Source organism: Panthera pardus, unplaced genomic scaffold, assembly GCF_024362965.1.
Source record: "Panthera pardus isolate Hobbes unplaced genomic scaffold, ASM2436296v1 HiC_scaffold_15, whole genome shotgun sequence".
NCBI classification, from domain to species: domain Eukaryota; kingdom Metazoa; phylum Chordata; class Mammalia; order Carnivora; family Felidae; genus Panthera; species Panthera pardus.
Window position 1 is genome coordinate 35496565 of NW_026526710.1, and position 20201 is coordinate 35516765.

General features: G+C 41.8%; 1 protein-coding gene across 3 annotated transcripts in view; it reads left to right on the plus strand.

The window, feature by feature from the left end:
- Window positions 1–19027, plus strand: part of MYOM1 (myomesin 1) — a 154168-nt gene extending 135141 nt beyond the window's left edge. For all 3 annotated transcript variants that reach the window (XM_053902473.1, XM_053902474.1, XM_053902472.1), the window contains 11 exons: window positions 329–388; window positions 684–751; window positions 4046–4159; window positions 4855–4942; window positions 6076–6114; window positions 6205–6310; window positions 9547–9710; window positions 11920–11956; window positions 12204–12226; window positions 14763–14818; window positions 18205–19027. In XM_053902473.1, coding sequence (XP_053758448.1) covers window positions 329–388; window positions 684–751; window positions 4046–4159; window positions 4855–4942; window positions 6076–6114; window positions 6205–6310; window positions 9547–9710; window positions 11920–11956; window positions 12204–12226; window positions 14763–14818; window positions 18205–18498 — 1049 coding nt within the window. In that variant the 3' untranslated portion in view covers window positions 18499–19027. The remainder of the gene's footprint in view (window positions 1–328; window positions 389–683; window positions 752–4045; window positions 4160–4854; window positions 4943–6075; window positions 6115–6204; window positions 6311–9546; window positions 9711–11919; window positions 11957–12203; window positions 12227–14762; window positions 14819–18204) is intronic.
- Window positions 19028–20201: the final 1174 nt, after the last annotated feature.

The window sequence follows — 20201 nt, forward strand, 5'->3', positions numbered from 1 at the left end:
ACTAGATTATATGTCAGCTGCCATAAGCCACTGTAGAAACCACCAAGATGTAAAATGTGGCATTTAGCAAGTGTGGCATTTGGGAAGGTTGGCCAGATCTCTACATTTGCAACTTCCGATACTGCTTCACTATTTCCTAGCGCAATGACCTTAAACAATTTACTTAACCTTTCTAAGCCTACTTCTTCATCATGAAGACTTACAACAAATAGGGGGTCATGATGTATGAGCGTTATAATAATGAGTACAAATCACTTAGCACGGTGACTGGCATATACATTTATACCACTCAACTCAGTTTCATACTTCTTTATTTTTCAATCTTTAGTTTATAAAAAGCTCCAGAAAGAAGCTGAATTCCAGCGGCAAGAATGGATCAGGAAACAAGGTAAAAATGGGCAGTGAGTAAAAAGAATAACTTCAATTTCTTGAACAAAATATTCCAAGATTATTTCCATAACAAGTTAAAATGCATTATTTTTGCTTATGTTAATAATGCCCTGGTAAATAAAAAATAATTGAAAATATTTATTATTAAATATGTATCCATTTAAATATTTGAAAATTAATCTTGAATTTTAAAATATCACTTCACACATGTATCGCTTTAGAATTTAAGAATGAGCTTTGATTTTGCATTTGTGGTTAATAGGGTGATTACTGATGTCATTAAAATTTTATAGGTCCTCATTTTGTTGAGTATTTGAGCTGGGAAGTGACTGGTGAATGTAATGTCCTATTGAAATGCAAGGTAAGAAGTAGATAAGTTTTTAATATTTGATATAAGGGAAATAAAGATAAAATAGAATGTGAGAAAAGGAAGATCAATTTTTCATCTCCTCCATTTGAACCAAAATGCTAAGTGACACATTCTTACTGTTGAATGTTACTGTAATCATTGGTTGGTAAGAAGCATAAAGTAAAATGAAACATAAAATAAGATAAAACAACATAAAAATATGGGAAGACAAGATGATGGCTCCTATTCATTACACCTTAGCTAATAAGGACTGGCTCTTCTTTTCTTTTTTTAAGACTTTGTGGGTTTTTTTTTTTTTTAAAGCTTTTTAATGTTTATTTTATTTTTGAGAGAGAGAGGCAGAGACAAAGTATAAGTAGGGAGGGGCAGAGAGAGAGGGAGACACAGAATCTGAAGCAGGCTCCAGGCTCTGAGCTGTCAGCATAGAGCCCGACACGGGGCTCAAACTCACAAGCCATGAATCATGACCTGAGCTGAGGTGGGTTGCTTAGCTGACTGAGCCACCCAGGCGCCCCAAGACTTTACATTTTTTAGAACAATTTTAGGTTCACAGCAAAATTGTAGGGAAGATATAGATATTTCCCATATACCCGGCCCTGTCCGCACAAATGTACAGCCTCCACCTACGTTACATCCCCCACCAGAGTTGCACATTTGCTACAATTGATGATCCTACACTGACACATGATAATCACCCAAAGTCCATAGTTGACATTAGGGTTCACTCTTGACATTATATATGCTATGGGTTTGGACAAATATGTAATGATTTGTATCCACCATTGTAGCATCATTCAGAGTTTTTTCACTGCCCTAAAAAGCAAAAAGCCTCTGTGCTCTGCCTATTCATTCTTCCTTCCCCACTCCCAACTCTTTAAAAATTATTAATCTCAGAAGAATCTCACATGGTCTTTGTTTCAGGCCAAATGTGCATTCTAACTAGTAGATCTATTCCACCATCATTCTAGATACACTGTCCTTCCCTGGAAATTTAGCAATTTCGTATCTATATTCTGTGACTGGTGCAACAATTCCTTTGAGTATTGGCTAGCTCAGAGGCTGGTTCTGGAACCAGCATGCTGCCAGGAGGGGAGAGGTTTGATGAAGAGTGTACAGCTCTCATTAGGCCTTGGGAAAGATTTAGGGGAAAAAAGGCCATATCACACCCTTAATCATTTTATACCTTGGCACATGGTGTGTTCAGCCAAGTGAGTCACCAAAATGTTTTGGACAGGGAACTGCTGGATGAGGTCGGAGTGTAAAGGTCATGACAGCAGACAGTGGCTCCAAGTAGAAGCATGGATCTGGCATTTGGCACTAGCAAAGCCAGAACCCAAGCGCCCCCGTCTCTTCTAAGTCTGATGAAAGTTACAGAAACATCAGTCTCCCAGAAATGTGTCTGAAAATTAAATTCTAGGCTTTAGTCTCAATGGAAATGGCAAAGCTTCCTAAAAGCAGTTTCTCAGGCAGCAGCCAAAACCCTCTCTCTCCTCCTGGCTGTCCACTGCCATACAGCCCCTGGCTCACTTTCTCCTCCACAACCGCCCACCCCGCAAACCACCCTTTCCCAGGGGCCCACACATCTATCCTGCTTCCTGTTGTACTAGCCTTTTGGGATGTGAGCTCCGGTGTCCTGTTCTGATGGCTTTCCTCAGGAGAATCAGCCCCTTGCCCAGATTCTGAACAACCACGGAAGCCTAAAAATAGAATCTAGATATTCATACATTATGTACTTATGCTGTTCCAGTGCCTGTTCCTTATGCTGTCTCAGCTTCTCCGACAAAATCTTTTCTCTAGTCCCAGCTTAGTCATCTTTTCTGTAAGACCTTTTCCTTCTTTGTGCAGGTAGAATGAACCTTCCTCTGTCTTCCCATAGCTCTTTGTTTCATTATTAGAGCAGTTTAGGCGCATTTAGCAATTTATATATTCATTGTAGTTAATGGAGTATGTGTAACTAAACATTCAGACTCATGAGACTATCATGGACCCCATTTGGAACTAGTCTACTCAAAAGAATATAGGACAAGAACCCCAGCGTGCCTGCAAGGCAGAGCTGGGCACTCCTCTCCTGCAGGAATCCACACCACCATTTTCTTCATCTGTTTGTTATATAGTTTGTTATATAGTTATATTTCCTCTTTGGGGAATTGTGTGTGCATTTCTTCAGTTGTTCAGTGGGGTCTTAAGGATTGTTCTCTTGATTTGTATGAAGTCTTTACTTTTGACACAATATTAATTACACCAGAAATACAAGAATATAGTCTTCTTTGTAGAAAATGCAAACATTGTAGATAAAGGTCAAGATCCCTTTAACTGTACGAGTTTGAAACGTATGATGTTATGATGTATGGATATAGGATTTAAATGAGTTTCCTCAAAATTGCTAAGCAATTAATTTACTAAACCATACTTGATGGTTTTTAACTAAACTTACTGTGAGAATCAATTCACAACATATACATATATCAAATCAATATGCTATATACCTTAAACTTACACATTGTATGTCAATTTTATCTCAACAAAACTAAAAACATTTTAATTAAAAAATGTTTTCACAAACATACTTCCCTTCCACACTTCTTTGCAAAGCTTCAGTCATCTTTTTAAAAATATTTAGATATACATTGGGGCTTACTCATTCTGTTGTTTTGATAAAGCCATTTGTTTTTGTGACACAGGCTATATTTTAATGTGATGGGATGTGTCTTCTATGGTTTTCAGATATTTATTATTTATTTTATTTAAGTATACATGTTAACATGTACATATCTATTCTTTTCTGTCCACCAGACAATCTTAAAGTCAATTTTTACTGCTAGAAATAGGTGCTATTGATTTAGGTTTATTCATTTGTATCCATTTTATTCTAAACTCTTTACCAATTAAAATTGCTTTCAATTGATCCCTTCGGATATCTATGCCTTCTGGAGTGCCTGGGTGGCTCAGTCAGTTAAGTGTTTGACTTTGGCTCAGGACATGGTCTCAAGGCTCATGGGCTCGAGCCCCGTGTCAGGCTCTGTTTTGACAGTTCAGAGTCTGGAGCCTACTTCAGATTCTATGTCTCCCCCTCTCTTTGCCCCTCCCCTGCTCATGCTCGCTTGCTCTCTCTCTTTCTCTCTTTCTCTCTCTCAAAAATAAATAAACATTAAAAATTTTTGAAAAAAAAGAAATCTATGTCTTCTAATTTCATGCATTTCTTCTTTCCAATGCTACATTAGAAACTAGTTTTGTAAGAGCAACATTCCCTTACTTCAAGAAGTATAATTATGGCTTTTCTTCCAGGTGGCAAATATTAAGAAGGAGACTCATATTGTGTGGTACAAAGATGAAAGAGAGATATCAGTGGATGAAAAGCATGACTTTAAGGATGGCATATGTACACTGCTTATAACAGAGGTAGGTGACTATAAATGTGAAATGTAATTTATTAGTTCTGTACCCTACATTCTTCTAAAAACAGAGATAAGATTCTGTATTCCTTAACTCCAGGCATTTGTAGTACCTTACTTCTAGCTGCTCCAAAGATCCCTCCCTTGACATCACCCCAAAAATAAACAAACCGTAGGAACACAAAAACTCTCACTTTGTGATAATGCATGGATTTGTCAGATATCCAACCAATATTGGTTAGACACCACAACTCTGGCCTCTCTAAGCTACTTCTTTTCATAGATGGGTGAGGGGCAAGGCAATTAAGTAGATTCTTCTTGGTTTGCTCTTAAGCCTCATGATAACTTGTTCCCTCAAAGTACAGAGACATCAGGCGTAGTATTCATGTAAGTATAGGGTTTTACCTCCTTTTTTGTCTAAAAGGCCATATCTTTCAAATATATGTGATCATTAGTTTTTAATATGAAGGAAAAGTAAAGAATAAGGACTTCATAGCCCTAGAGGGTGAAAAATCAGGACCGCTAGCTGGTGAAATGATGATGGACACGTTCGTCTGTGAACTCCTCATTGCTCACATAGCCAGATGCTTGTTTAATGTGTGATTTGATGGCAGTTCTATAAACCAGAGGACCTTAAGAGTGCAAACACGGTACTCTGAGGCTGCTGGAAGCTGCAGTGTGGTGTATCCATCCCCCCCTTAGTTTTCCAAGAAAGATGCTGGGATTTATGAAGTTATCCTGAAAGACGACAGAGGAAAAGATAAGAGCAGACTGAAGCTTGTGGATGAAGGTCAGTCCACCAACTGGGAGGGTCCATTTTGTGTGTTCTGTGTGCAGGTTACCAGACTGGTGAGTAAGGCTGAAGTCCTGCTGTGTTTGTCCACAGGTTTTGTTTTAATTGAAACTCCAGCAGAGTGAACGACTGTTTTATTCAAAAATACTTCACGTTTAGTCTTCGTGGATATCAAAAGTGTACTTTAGGCGTTCAGAGAATTTGTAGTCCATAGTCCCCTAGGGTTCCATTTTCATTATAAAGCATCATTTTTGTTTCAACCGTATAAAAAATGTTCCAGGATCAAGAACTACTGTGAGGGGAGCCTGGCTGGCTCAGTCAGAGGAGCATATGACTCTTACTCTCAGGGTTGTGAGTTCAAGCCCCACATTGGGTTTACTTTTTAAAAAGATGTTCACTTAAAAAAAAATTCTATGAAAAGTATGTCGCCAAATAGTCCACTCTTAAAAGGTGGCAAGAAAGATTTATATGTGAACTGTGAAACCTCTCAGGTATTAGCAGAGCAAGAAAGCAATTTCCATTTTTGAGAGACTTCTAAGAACAAATATATCATGATAACAAAGACCTACCTGTGACCACCAAACTTCCAAGTGTGTTCTTGGAAAAGATCTTTAACAGTATTACTAACAAACAGTGTGAGTCTGACTTCGATTTCACCTTCCTGCTCCTCGTGGAGGCAAGACTAAATGTGCTTATTGGCAAAAAGCATTATAAGGCTGAGAAATATCAGGGAGCCTGGATGGTTAATTCATTATGAGTTGATGGCACAGATGAGAAAACTTCCTCTTAGGTAAACTAAGACTTCTTGGGATTTAAGAAGAAGAGAATCCTAAAGCCAAGAACCTTCCTGGAAATCTCACGGTGGCTTTCTCTAGAATGTATATATAGTTACAAAGAATTAGAGGGGGAAAAATATCAAAATAAGAGCAGGGACCTTTTAAAAGTTGATACAAATTAAAGTATTATTCCCTCAAAGAGTACTTATTCTCATTTGGTCAGCAAATTCACCTTATGGCCAACACCCTTCACCAGGCAGGATAATGTTGACAACACATGCTACTAACAATTTGAGATTTGACCTTAGTGAGCATTTTTATGCTAAAGTTCTGTCTGTGACTCTCTATCCACAGCCTTTAAAGAACTAATGACTGAAGTATGTAAGACAATAGGTAAGTTAAAATGGTCTCCCCGTGACAATGCTTCATTATGCTCCTGGTTAGGCTTACAGCTGTATGAAATATGCTGTTTTCCTCTTTCAGCTTTGTCTGCTACAGACCTGAAAATCCAGAGCAAAGCCGAGGGCATACGGCTGTACTCTTTTGTTACTTACTATCTGGATGATCTGAAAGTTAACTGGTCCCACAAGTAAGTAAGTGGGAACTTAACTGCCCTGTAGAAACTCTTTCTCCATGTATGTGTGTGTGGGTGCACGTGCGCATGGCAGGGGGGCAGGAGGAGGGCAACAGCAACCCTCTGTTCCTCTCATGTAAGGAGCCTTCTTACTTCTCAGGTCTGACGTTGATGTGTGTAGGATACAAGCACCCCCACAATTCCCTTAGGACAAGGTTAGCACTTTCCCTCAACACATACATGGAGAGGCCAGTGATGGCTAAAATCACCTGTCTTTGTGATTTGGGAACTATCATAATCCATACACGTCTCTATAATGCAACCTCCACCTCCAGACGGTAGACCTTGGGCTACCTCTGCTTTGCCAGGCATCCAGATCCAGATTCTGATTCTTCCCTCTCTACCTGCAGCTAACCCCTGCTATGGTCTAGAACAAAACTGAAGCAGCATGCACCAAGAGGCACCAAATTTCCTGTTATTTGAATGAATAGCCATTCACCAAAGAAACCTGACCCAGTGGAGTGCCTGAGTTTGTTGTTAGCGTTGATAGCAGTCGGCATAGTTGGGCATTAACTTGTTTCTCATCCACCCCTGGAAGGCTTTGGGGATTTGCGATTACTTTCAGAATGTGTGTTTGAGCTAGACTGAGCCTGCATATCTGTTCTAATCCCAGGGTCCTCTGTGGTGTTATAGGTGAACTCAAGTTCACCTCTGGGATTCTAAGAGCTGAAGTAGGTTTCTAAGTCAAACCAGCTCCCCATTATACTTTTGGCCGTGACCTCAACCTCTGCCCGTCCTTGAAATTTCCTGAGCTGAAAGAGAACTGCAGCCTAGCATAGACATCTGATGGGGTACAGTCCCCTTCAGTCCACTCTTTGGATGCAGACCTCCTTAGCAGCCCCACTGGGCAGTAGGTCACTGTGGCAGCCCTGGGAAGGGGCGCACAACAGTGTTTATCTTCCCTACAGTGGGTGTTTATAACATGCTGGTCACTGCTCCACGCCCTTTCCATGTATGAATTTAGTTAATATTCACAATTCTAGGAAGCAAGTAATTCTCACCCGGTGATGAGGAAGCTCAGGTTCAGGGAGGTGATTTGCCTGAGGCCACACGACTAAGTGGTAGATGGAGAACTGAGCCCAGACAGCCTGGCTCCAGAGCCCCTCATCCTGGCACTACTCTGTGTTCGTGTTGCTTTAAAAGTCTAGATTGAACATTTAACCAGAGCTGGGTCCCACAAAACAGTCATTTGTGTTTTCTTTAAAAATGACTTTATTGTGATATAGAACACAGTTTTTATTCGTATTCTTATTCATTTCCTGAGTTCTTAAAAAAACAGAGCGGGGGGGGGGGGCGTGGGGGTGGGAAGAGAAGGAGTAAAATTCCAATTTGAACGCCTGGGGTTTCATTCCTTTGTTCTATTTCTTTCAGAACATTTTAGGAAAGTAATTATAAGTTAAAATAGATCAAATTCTAGGAAATTCCTCTGTGACAGCTAGGACATCCTAATATATCAGTCTGAAGAATAAGAGAAGATAAATTAACTGAATCATCAATCAAAAGGCTTTACATCATCTTTAAAAGAATTACTTGTTCACAAAAATGAGAGCATTCAGTTTTGAGGAAACTCCTGTTAGACTAGCAAGACATAAACCTCTGACTCTATTCAGTCTAGTCAGCTGAATGACTGTTTTATGTACCCGGGTACCTATGAAAGATTCAGGAATCAAGGACTCATTGTCTTCACTGTCTTTATGTAAATATGCGGCATAACAGGAAAAAAAACCTTGAAATGGGCTTTAGTCTTGACTTGGCTCCTATCTTCCTTTGATTCTTAGGCCAGTCATTTAATTTTCTGAAATGTCAGGTTTCTCTCATATGAAACAGCAACAATAATACCTGTTTTATCTCATAATACTGATGGACCCAATGAGAGAATGAAAGTTATGGCACTTTGTAAACCGTGAAGGGCTTTACAAATGTAAGGTATTATGCATGTTGGTCAGAGATTAGAGATTTCAAACAGATTTATTATAGCAAACCAGAGGACTATCTATCTTTCTAACTGTCTAAGACATATATATTGCTCAGACTCAAGTCTGTGGGTGCAGAGGGGCTCCATTACTGTTCATTTTATGGCAGTTTAACTTTTAATAGCTTTTAAAGAATGTAGTGTATAAGAAAAATGCTGTGAATGTTTATTTGAAAGCTGAAACTTTTTTAGTCGTGATTTTTGTTTTTCTGTTTTTAAAGTTCATTTTATTTATTACAACTACAAACATAACACATTGCTTCTTTTAGAAAATACACATAATATCATATTACATATTAGAAAGAGTTTATAATATGATATCATCTCTAGTTTTCTTAGCCATAGGGTAAACTTTTTGATGTACTTCCAGTCTTTTCTCTATGCATAATTGTTGCTATCATTAAGTAGTTTTGTGCCTTTTTTTCTTATTTCCTCTTGTGTTTACAAACTCTTCATAAAGTTTCTTTTAGCATCATTGAGAGTATATCTACCTCTACCTCTCTTACCTCATTTATAACAGTAACATGTCTAGGCCATCAGATCACAAAGCAAAGGGTTCTATTTGCTTTCATTCTCTTGTAAAGAATGCAATGTATGTGTCTGCTCATGACCTACTACAGAATTTAGAGAAACTCACGTTCAGGGACAGAGAAAGTGCCTCATTCATTTTGGCAGAGATTCTGCTTTTCATTTACTCTAGGCCTTCCTACCAAGTACATATTTACATATGTTTTAAATAGCTTTGTAACCACGTACATGTCAATAGATTTCAGCCACAGATGAACCTCCTTAAGTCTGTTTTTAATTATTTTGTAAAATCTGATTTATAGCCGTAGACCATCTGCGTGAAATATGCTGTAATATAACATGGAGTTTGGCCTTTTCACTTTAAAGATTCTCTTAGCCCTACAAATAAACCCAAGCAAAAACAAAGATCATTAATACCACTGAGAAGTATTGGCGTTGCAATCGGCTAGGGCCCCACACTGCTGTTGGGAGTTAAATGTACAGACTGTCAGACCCCCTACCCTCACCGCCGCCCTGGACCTTGGAATCCAAGTTCTGTGATGCAGGGCCCATAATTTTTCTGAAGCAGAACATATGTGGATCCCATGTTGTTTGAAAGCCTGTAAAACTCTATGGTGAGATCTTCAAGAAAGAGTAAAAATGAGCTCTGGGTGAAAGCAAACAATAACAATGTTTTCTTTGATATGAACAGCGGGACTGCTATTAAGTACACAGACAGAGTTAAGAGTGGGGTCACCGGGGAGCAGATCTGGCTGCAAATCAATGAGCCCACTCCGAATGACAAAGGGAAGTATGTAATGGAGCTCTTTGATGGCAAAACTGGACACCAAAAGACAGTGGATCTTTCTGGACAAGGTAAATGGATATTTTGCAGGTTAGAAATTCCTGAGGAGGAGAGGGCTTTTAAAAAAGAATGAAGGGTGACAAGAAGCCATTACATTTGACTATTGAAAGATGATTGGGGATTTTAATCAAGTAGTTTAAATTTAGCGTGGTGGTAGAAGAAAGAATTCAGTGGGTCTTGGAGTATCAGTGAAAAGTATACAGTGGAGACAATAAACATGGAGAGAAGGAACTACCTTTTCAAGGTGCTTACAAAGAAAGGCAGGTTGATTTACAATCACTTGAGCAAGGACGATCACTGAAAAAGAAATGTGTTATGGTGATTGGAATTTGAGCATGTTTAATAGAGTTTAAGAAATCAGTTGAGATGGAAGGATTGAAGGTGGGAGTGGAGGGGAATAACCAATATATCAGTGTTCTGAAAAATGGAAGGCTTGAGATCTAGGGCTGAGGCGGAGGCGTTGACTTTGGGAAGAGCAAGGGATTCCTTTTCTTCAGAAACCAGAGGAGGGTAAGTGTGAATTGGCAAAGATCAATATTAAGGAGAAGAGAAGAAAGTTGGAAAAGTTGGGTCCTTATGGCCTCAGATTTCTTGGTCATCTGCTGAGAGAATGGGGGCATCTGGAGAGAAGACGAAAGAGGAGCAGGAAGTAGTGAGAAACATGGACAAACACAGACCAGAAGTAACACGCAACTATCAACCACAAGTTAAATGGTTAAAAGAGGTGGAAGAGGAAAGCGAGTGTGTGTTCCTCACGCACCTGGGGCTCTTGATCTGTCAGCCCCAAGGCCTTGGAAGCCACAGGGTCAGGATATTGTACCCTCAGGCTTTTAATGTGTAGCTTACTTATCACCATCCTTGCCTCCAGCTCCTGTTTCTATCATCCTCCTTCAAGCACTTGGGACTCTGCCTTGGGGTGTTCCTTCCACTGCTCCTGTCTAGCTTCTACCTAATATTTCTCAAGGAGACTGTGGACTGACTTTTTCTTCCACTTCTTCATGTACTCAAATGCAATCTAAATATCCCAGAACTCTTAGTGTTTTTAATCCTCAGAGAGTAGATTCACAATTCAGAGCACAGCCTTTTCAGTCCTGCCTTGAGTTATTTTGTGCTGACTCCCCTTATCTTTACCCCCCATCTCCCACTCATTTGGACTGGAAAGATTCAAATGGGAGTTGTTGCCTCCGCCTCCCCCTCCCCTCTGTGCCTGAGTCACACACTGCAGTGACAGGGGATCTCTCGCACAGTCCTCTAACATTTTGAAACACAACAGAAAATGGGAAACAGGAAGGGGGTGGATTTAAAAACAAAAACCAAAACCTAAAAAACTTTTTCTTTTACTCTCCGGCTCACCAAAGCCTATTGGTTCAGCGATGCCCACGTCTCAGTGTAGTGTGGGCAAAAGGAAGGGCACTGAACGCTTAGCTAGGGGTAGCCTAACTGGCCTACCTCCCCAGACTTGAAGCCTGACTTTGTGCTTATTCTTCCCATCCGTAAAAGCAGGGGGATGGACTGGTATTATGTAAATACTTTCTAGACATAAAATATCATGATTCTCAGACCAAAGAGGAGCTTAAAGAAGAGATGAGAGAGACTTCAAAATAAAGCTGCCTTTTTACCTGAAGTATTCCAAGCGGCTTGCTCTGCAGGCTCAGGGGGGAGAAGAGATTTTAGAACAGTGTAGCTCTCATTTCCTCATCTGCTGTCTTTTATCTCGGCTCCTGGCCAGCTCAGAAGCATTGCTTCGGGCCCACACTGGCACACACTGTGAGTGTCATAGTTCCTGTGCCCTTTCACACAGATAGACGGGCCAGACTATGCAACATGGAAACACTTAACTATCCAGCTAGGAAGCTGTGACGTACATGGGGGATGATTTAATAACAGAAAAGCCTTTTTGATGTTCGGGATGTTTAACCACCTTTATTACCATTTTATCTTTGGCAGAGTGAATCTTTGCCTTTCTGTTTGAAAGGATGGTCTTGCAACCGAATTGGGAGCTTCTAAAATCCACTACTTCATCTTTTCTCCCTAGAAAGTATTTGCTTCCCCTGTGAAGTCCATCAAGTTGCAGAGTAAAGGAGGCATAGCCTTATTCAAAGTCAGCTTAGTCATGTCTGGACTGATCACACTGACCTCAGGCTGTGAATTTTAATCCACTCCTGTTGTGTCCTCAGCTCTGGGTGAGAACATTCTAACTTGTCTTTTTTTCTCTTAAAGCATATGATGAAGCCTTTGCTGAATTCCAGAGATTAAAGTAAGTCCCTTGCCATTTGCGTGCACTGATTTCTCTGGAACATGGTGTGCTCAGGTCTTCCCCCACCTGAGGGTTAGAGAGGGTCTTTTATTTTGGCAAATGCCTAAAAGCAGCACTTCCCACTGCCTTGTTGAGCAGCAAGATGTCTCCCAGGCAATGAAATGCAGTCCAGGTTTCGCCACTTTGAAGTAACACTAAAACAAAATTCTTCTTTGTTTTCATGTTTGTTCCTGTCTTTCAACCACAGACAAGCTGCCATTGCAGAGAAAAGTAAGTAAAACCCCCTTCCCATTTATTCCTGGCATAGTTTCAAAACATAACTTTCATTTGTTTATTGTGACTGCAGATGGAGAAGAATGAATTTTTTTTTCCTTTCTTTTTTCTTTTTAACCTTCTACATGTGTTTTCATTTAGTCTCTTGAGTAAGAATGTCTGTGAAAGGAAGGTCTCAGGTTACATTTTAAGACTGTCACTCAGCTCTTGAGCTAACCACCCAGGTGTCCTGAGAAATCTCTGGGCACAAATTATGCAAGTTGTTAACCACTTGCAGCAGGCACAATGTGTCAGAAAAATTTATTTATATTAAAGAAAAGAAGAAATAAGAAACTTTGTGGGGTGCCTGGGTGGCTCAGTCAGTTGAGTGCGTGACTCTTGATTTCGGGTCGGGTCATTATCTCACAGTCTGTGGGATCGAGGCCCACGTCAGGCTGTGTGCTGATAGCGTGGAGCCTGCTTGGGATTCTCTCTTTCCCTCTCTCTCTGCCTCTCCCGTGCTCATGCTCTCTCTTTCAAGATAAATAAATAAACTTAAAAAAAATTTTAATGAAAAAAAAGAATTTTTGTACATTTGGCATCAGGTAAATCACTATCACTGATTTACTCCTGCATTTTCCTAAGAGCCTTTGTAGGATAAAAGCTGCCAAATAAGGCCTTCTTGAATACTTCACGGTCTGAGTGAACAAATGCCAAACTGTCAAGTCTGTGTACCCAGAAATGTGCTCACTACTAACTTCTGTCAGCTGTTTGCCTCACACATGGAGATTTCTGGAACGCCCAGTCTTTTAGGATTTCAGGGGTCATGGACTAAATATCGTAATCATGCAGGTTCTCTCTGAGTGTGTGAAGCAACAATTTGAAAATGGTTGAAGGTTAAAATTGTAGAGTCAGTCCTGAGCTGGAATGGAAGGGAACCGTAGGGGAGTGAGAAATGAGGTCATTGCCAGCCTTTTAGTGGCTCCAGGTCATTCAGGATGGAACTTTTCACCTTTGACTTGCACTGCTTCCCGCCTCCTTCCTGCTCCTTCCCTCTTCCTGCCCTTGTGCTGGGTCTGTGTGGCTGCTGCTAGTGGTGAGTGGGGCAGGCACCGGGGCCCACTGTGGGCCAGAGGGGAGCGCTCCTTGTTGGTACCCAGTGTGCCCCTCCTGCTCCTGTACACACGCACAAGCAAATCCAGTGTCCACAGTTGGTGGCTACTCCCCATTCTCAAACTCTGGTGGGCAAGGAGCCTGACCCTCCTTCCAGTTCATGAACTCTTTCTGAAATTTCTGTACCAAAGCAGTTTAGAGCTGGAAGAGACTTTAGTGCTTTTCTAGCCCCATGTGTTTAATCTTTTATATGTTGGGGGATGCTTCATTCAAACACCATCTTTCACGCAGATCCAGTATCTGTGTGAAAGATATTTTACCAAAATGGGTAAAAGCTGAGTTAGCTTCATTGGAGTTGGGAGGGGGTCTGAGCTCCCTGACTCAGTGCCCCTCCTCAGAGGGCCCCCAGAGGAATCCCACGGATTCTGTGGAGCAGAGCTGGGTGACATCATGTCCACAGCTGTAATGCAACCCTTCCTCCATGCCACAGATTAGGAGACTGGGGTCCACACAGGTGCCCTGCCTGATATCACACATCGGGTGTGGCAGGAGCCAAATGACGAGTTGAACTTACAAGTGGTGCAAGGTACAATGGAATCAACAGGAGAAAGCAGTGAAGATTCAAGACTCATTCAAAGCTTTAGTCTTCTGACTTTGGGATCTAGAGTCACACGTTAATTAAAGTAGGCCTAAAATTGAGAGTGTGGTGGCTACTGCTTTAGTGGCAAACAGTGTCCCTTTGAGCAGATTATACAAATGTTCTTCTCTGGGGCTGGGCCAGTCACACCTAGAGCACAGGGCTTAGTGGGGGCAGGGGGGCAAGAGGTCAGCTCTGGATTTCAGCACCCTTCCCACACCTCGCCCCCTCAGCTGGGGCCCTTGCACTCATGGCCATAGATGGCAGCCCTACATACCAAGAACTAGTAGGAGACAAGAAAGAAAAGCTCTCTAGAAAAGTCCACAAAGAAAGCCCACAATCTGCATAAACCTCCAGATCTCATGGCTTATAGCCTCCAATTATGCAACTTTTTTTTTTTTTTAATCATAGGGAAGCCCATAAAGGAGGCCAAGCAGAGTTGGAGGCTGTCCATAGAGATCTGCTCTGTCTCCTCGAGCTGAGCCCCACTGAGCTGCAGAAGGGCCAGGGCTGAAAATAGCTGTGAAAATTATAGAGCAGGTCTTGATGCCACAAAGCCATCCATCTCAAGCTGATAATTTAGGCACAGATAGAGGCACCCACGCACACAAAGTATCTGTATGAGGAAGGGTAACATCCACAATCACTGGATCATTTTCTTATTTTACATATTAAAAACAGGTATAAAGGAATTATAAGGAGAAGGAGGCTAAATTGGAAAGTTAGTTCCCTGGGGTGGTTTTGTGAATGGGATCACTGACGCTCATCATTTCAGTGATTAACCAGAAATGCCTATGCTTGCAGATCGTGCCCGGGTGCTGGGTGGTCTCCCCGATGTGGTCACCATCCAGGAAGGCAAGGTAAGCATGCACCACTCCTGTCCTCACGTCTTCCACACTAGCAATGGGTTCCAGTGGCCCAGACTTTGTTCTAAGCAAGTCCCCACCACTGCTTCTTAGGGTTCATTTCAGAATAGCCAGATTCAAAGCACAAACCAAGTCTGTTTTTTAGGCCAAGGATCAGGATACAAGTTCGCCTTTCACAGGCCCATGTGGACCACAGAGTCTATTTCCAGAGGTGCCCTTTCATACCATGAGAAGCAAAAAATGTTCGATCACAACTATATGACAAACATAAATGAAGAAAGATGTGAACGTTAATACCTAGTGGAAAATAGGCTGTCCTGTTAAATACTTCTCCTCTGAAGGGAAACGTGCTGCTCTGCGAATTTCTGTTGGCTCTATTTCTGTTGAAAGCTGATTTCTTTCCATTTAACTTTAAACTGGTATTTCCTGGCTCTGTAATCATCTCTCTGAAAAGCAATGAACATAATTTCTAACCTGGAGTCATTCTCTTCATCCCTATGTTTCATGAGACAAATTTCAGGGGTGCCTGAGTGGCTCTGTCGGTTAAGCTTCTGACTTCAGCTCTGGTCATGATCTCACGGTCTGTGGGTTTGAGCCCCGCGTCGGGCTCTGTACAGATAGCGCAGAGCCTGGAGCCTTCTTTGGATTCTGTGTCTCCCTCTCTCCCTGCTCCTCCCCCGCTCACACTCTGTCTCTCTCTCTCTCAAAAATAAAATAAACATTTTAAAAAAGACTAATTTAATAAGCCAGCCATAGGGGAGGGGTACCTGTAGTGGCACAAAACCTTTTACCACCTCAGAAGGACACTGAAGACATTCAGTAGGTAGACTAGGGATAAAACAAGGCATGTAGAAAGGCTTTAGTGAGAGGCAGGTTTCATCCAGCTAAATTTCTTTGCAGGTAGAATATGTGACCACAGCTGACTTTAAGCTCAACCACTGCAGGGTTGCAGGTTTTCATGTTCCTCATCTAATGGGGTTCAAAATATTCAGCTCACTAGGTTGTAGTGAGAATTAAGAGATAGAATGTATATGAAAGCACTTTGTGATCTATAATGGAAATAAATCTAAAGTATGGATAGTAGTTTTCCATGACACCTAAGGTATTTGAGAGTTTGGTTTGGTTTTGTTAAAAGTTTTAACCCTCAAGGCGTGCCTGGCTGGCTCGGTCAGTAGACATGCAATTCCTGATCTCAGAGTCATGAGTTTAAGTCCCACATTGGGCATGGAGCCTACTTAAAAAAAAAAAAAAAGTTTTAACCCCTAAGTAATCACAGTTTCCAAAATCATGTACCTGATCCACTTGGGTAAGTTTAATGGCAATAGCTTGACTATTTTTCTTGTTGAAATGTGTTTGTAGAATAATCCAGTAAGAAATGCTAATTAACCATGGAAAGGAAACTGATTTCTTAATCTCCTGTTTTTAAACAATACTCTTAGAGAAGAGATAATAAGTGATCATATAAGACTCTTTAGAGAAGGATATCCTTTTCCCTGTATGTTGTGAGCCCTAGTTCTTTTTCTTATAGTTTCTGGATTTCAGTAAGAAAAAAAAATGCAAGAATGGAATTTAAAATGTGAAGTAATTTCAGAGAAATGCAAATTACAACCACAATGAAATATCCTAACACACCTATCAGAACCGCTAAAATAAAAACAGTGACAACAACAAACACCGATAAGGATGCAGAGATACAGATCACTCATGCATTGCTGGTGGAAATGTAAACCAAGATTGTACAGCCACTCAGGAAAACAGTTAGACAATTTCTCAAAAAAGGAAAACATGGATTTACCATATGAGCTAGTAGTTGTACTCCTCAGCATATATCATAAAGAAATTAAAATTAAGCTCAAATAAAAACCTGTATACAGATGTTCAGTAGCCACTTTAGTCATAATAGCCCCAAACTGGAAACAGCCCAGATGACCTTTATAGCCACACACACACGCACACGCACACACACCATGGCACACTATTGACCCATAAAAAGGGACAAACTACTGATATCTGCAGTAACTTGGATGAATCTGCAAGGAGTTGTGCCAGGTAGAAAAGGCAATCTCAAATGGCTACATACTATACGATGCTATTTATATAATGCTTTGGAAAATTCCGTGTTGGAAATGGAAAACAGATTGGTGGTTGCCAGGAGTTGGAAGTGAGGTTGGGAGGTTGGGGACAGGGGAGTGGGTGTGGGTATAAAGGGCAACATGAGAGGGGGCGCCTGGGTGGCGCAGTCGGTTAAGCGTCTGACTTCAGCCAGGTCACGATCTCACGGTCCGTGAGTTCGAGCCCCGCGTCGGGCTCTGGGCTGATGGCTCAGAGCCTGGAGCCTGTTTCCGATTCTGTGTCTCCCTCTCTCTGTCCCTCCCCCGTTCATGCTCTGTCTCTCTCTGTCCCAAAAATAAATAAACGTTGGAAAAAAAAAAAAAAAAGGGCAACATGAGAGATCCTTGTGGTGATGGAAATGTTCTCTGTCTTGACTGAGGGACTAGATACATGGACCTAGACAAGTGACAGAATTGAATAGAGCCACACACACACACAAACACCAATGAGTGCAAGCCAAACTGGGGAAACCTGAATAAGAACAATGGATTCCATCACTGTCAATGTACTGGTTGTGTTCTTATACTATCATTTTGTAAAATGTTACTGTTGGGGGAAACTGGGTAAGGGCACATGGGATCTCTCTATTATTTTTTACAACTGTTTATGAATCTACAATTACTCTTAAACTTTCAACAGAAAACAATGGTAAAGTTAAAAACTACAGGCCTAAGCATTGATCTTTTAAAATAAGAGGGTTTCAGCACAGATCGTAGTATAATAAGATATCAGGAAATAGGAATACATTTTGGTAGAGCACCTTTGCAACTGCAACAGACTGGGTGGAGTTTTGGGGGAGAAATAAAATAAGGAAGGTGGAACCTGAAAATCAGTCCCATTATCTGAAACAGCTGTTACGATTCTGCTGCCGGGCTCTGTGAGGCAGACAGAATGCAAAGTGAGCAGGTGGTAATTACGGCAATGAGATTTCTCTACCGAGACAGCGTCCAGATGCCACATGAGAACAAAAGGCATATCTAGGTGTTTACGAAAGCAAAAGTGCCTGTGGGACCTGAAAGCAAACTCCTTCGTGTGGTTCTGATGATAAGCACTCCCAAAGCCAGAAGGCTGAGGCCCTACAGAAACCTACTCAGGACTGAAGTCAAATTGTAATCCACGCAGGTGCATATGCCACGTAACTCCACCCATCATTCCATGGGTTTTATATTTATCCTCCTTTGGGTCCTGCCGGACCACCAGAAGGATTCTTGAAATTGGATTATCGTACCAAATATATTTCCTTCCCTCTGATAAAACCTGTTTTGCAGGCGCTTAATCTCACCTGCATCGTGTGGGGTGACCCGACTCCAGAGGTGTCCTGGCTGAAGAACGAGAAGCCTCTGGTCACAGACGACCACTGCAGCGTCAAGTTTGAGGCTGGCAAGACGGCCTACTTCACCATCAGTGGGGTGAGCACCGCCGACTCTGGCAAATACGGGCTGGTTGTGAAGAACAAGTATGGCTCGGAGATAAGCAACTTCACTATCAGTGTGTTCATCCCAGAGGAGGAGGCAAGGAAGGCCACTGAGCAGCACCAGAAAGGCAACAAGAAGTCCAAGTGACGGGAGACCGCTGAGAGTGTGCGCAGGGGCAGCTGCACTGAGCTGCCTCGAGTTACTTGTGTGCAAATGGCTTGAGTTAAGCATAAGGAAGTCTTCATGCTTTCTACTCCCTATTTTTGTGCTGCTTGGGGGAAAATTGTGAAATCTTTTACTCCTGTAAAAAAGCATCAACTAACAACATTTTAATAGTTTTTCTTTATCTGCAAATTCTGTGTTAAGAAAATACCATTGGTAGCACAAACATTAGGAAATGGTTTTAAGGAAAAGGCCAGAATAAAAGTCAGAGGGACGTTGAACGATGGTCAGAGAGCAGACGAATGTGTTGTGGAGCAGAGTTTGGACTTGGCTAGACTTTCCCCGGTGAATTCTCATGGGTTGCAATCATACTTCAGCATTTTTGTCAAGACAGGGATGAATTGTTAAGCCAACCAGTATGTTTTGTGTGTTGTTACGATAGTGACGTGCATTTCTATTGGCGGTCTTGTGATTTGGAGCCTCCTTGGTATTAATAAACAGTCCTCACACCTCTCCTCTTCCCCATCAGTGTTTCTCTTATTCTTCCTGTTCGGCTGCTCAGTTTAGCGGTCTCTGGTGCATCCTTCTCATTGCTTCTTATAGGGCATCTTCTGATGTAAATTCCTCTTGGTTAAAGTGGTACTTTCATGGGGCACCTGGGTGGCTCGGTTGGTTGGGCGGCCAACTTTGGCTCAGGTCATGATCTCACATCTCGTGGGTTCGAGCCCCACTTCGGGCTCTGTGCTGACAGCTCAGAGCCTGGAGCCTGCTTCGGATTCTGTGTCTCCCTTTCTCTTTGCCTCCCCCACTAGCACTGTGTATGTGTCTCTCTCTCAAAAATAAATAAATGTTAAAAAAAATTTTTTTTTAAATAAAGTGGTACCTTCACAGACTTGTCAGAGTCATCCAAGGTCAATTGAGGATCCAAGGTGTAAAATTGAGCTGTCACTGTACATCTGGTGGCTTACTGTACAATCAAGTCTATTCCATTGTTAAGATACCCAGAGTAATTGCATGTAATGTGTCAATTAAGGATAATAAGATGGTGTGGGAGTCTAGTGCCAGAATTGGTGAATAAGGGTGCACAGCTAAGAAAAGAAGAACCCTGATTCTGAGTTCAGAGAACTGCCAGCTTTGGAGCCTGCCCCTCTTTGCAGGGCTTGCTGGCAGACAGCATTATGCTTTAGGAAATTTGATTCTTCCTCCATCACTACCCCACAACCACCTCTACCACACACATTCACACGCACACTGATGCTCACTCACACACCACTAGAGGAAAACAGTAATGGTAAAATGAGGTTTCCCCTCTCCATCCTCCTGCCAAAGGTCAGGGATGGGACAACTGACCCTCTTATAAGTTTGGAGGTACACCTACACATCTTCTTTGCAACGTTCAGGACCGGAAACCCCTCATCTGACTGTTGCTGATTCCCAAGTGCAGCCAAGTGCCCCCTGCTGCTGCTGTGACATTGAATGCCAGTCAGCGGAGAGATGCTGTGCTCTCACTAACAGGCATGGCAAGTTGATGAGCTTCCCAAGGGTCAAAGCCAAGGGCGGCTGACCTTGTGTAGTCTGAAGCTTTCCCCCCTTCAGCAAGAGGGCTGTCTCTGGACAAGAAGACCTAAGGAAAATGGACACCAGCAGGGAAGCCAAAGAGAGGAGAAAGGAGTAAAGCAGGGGCAGTT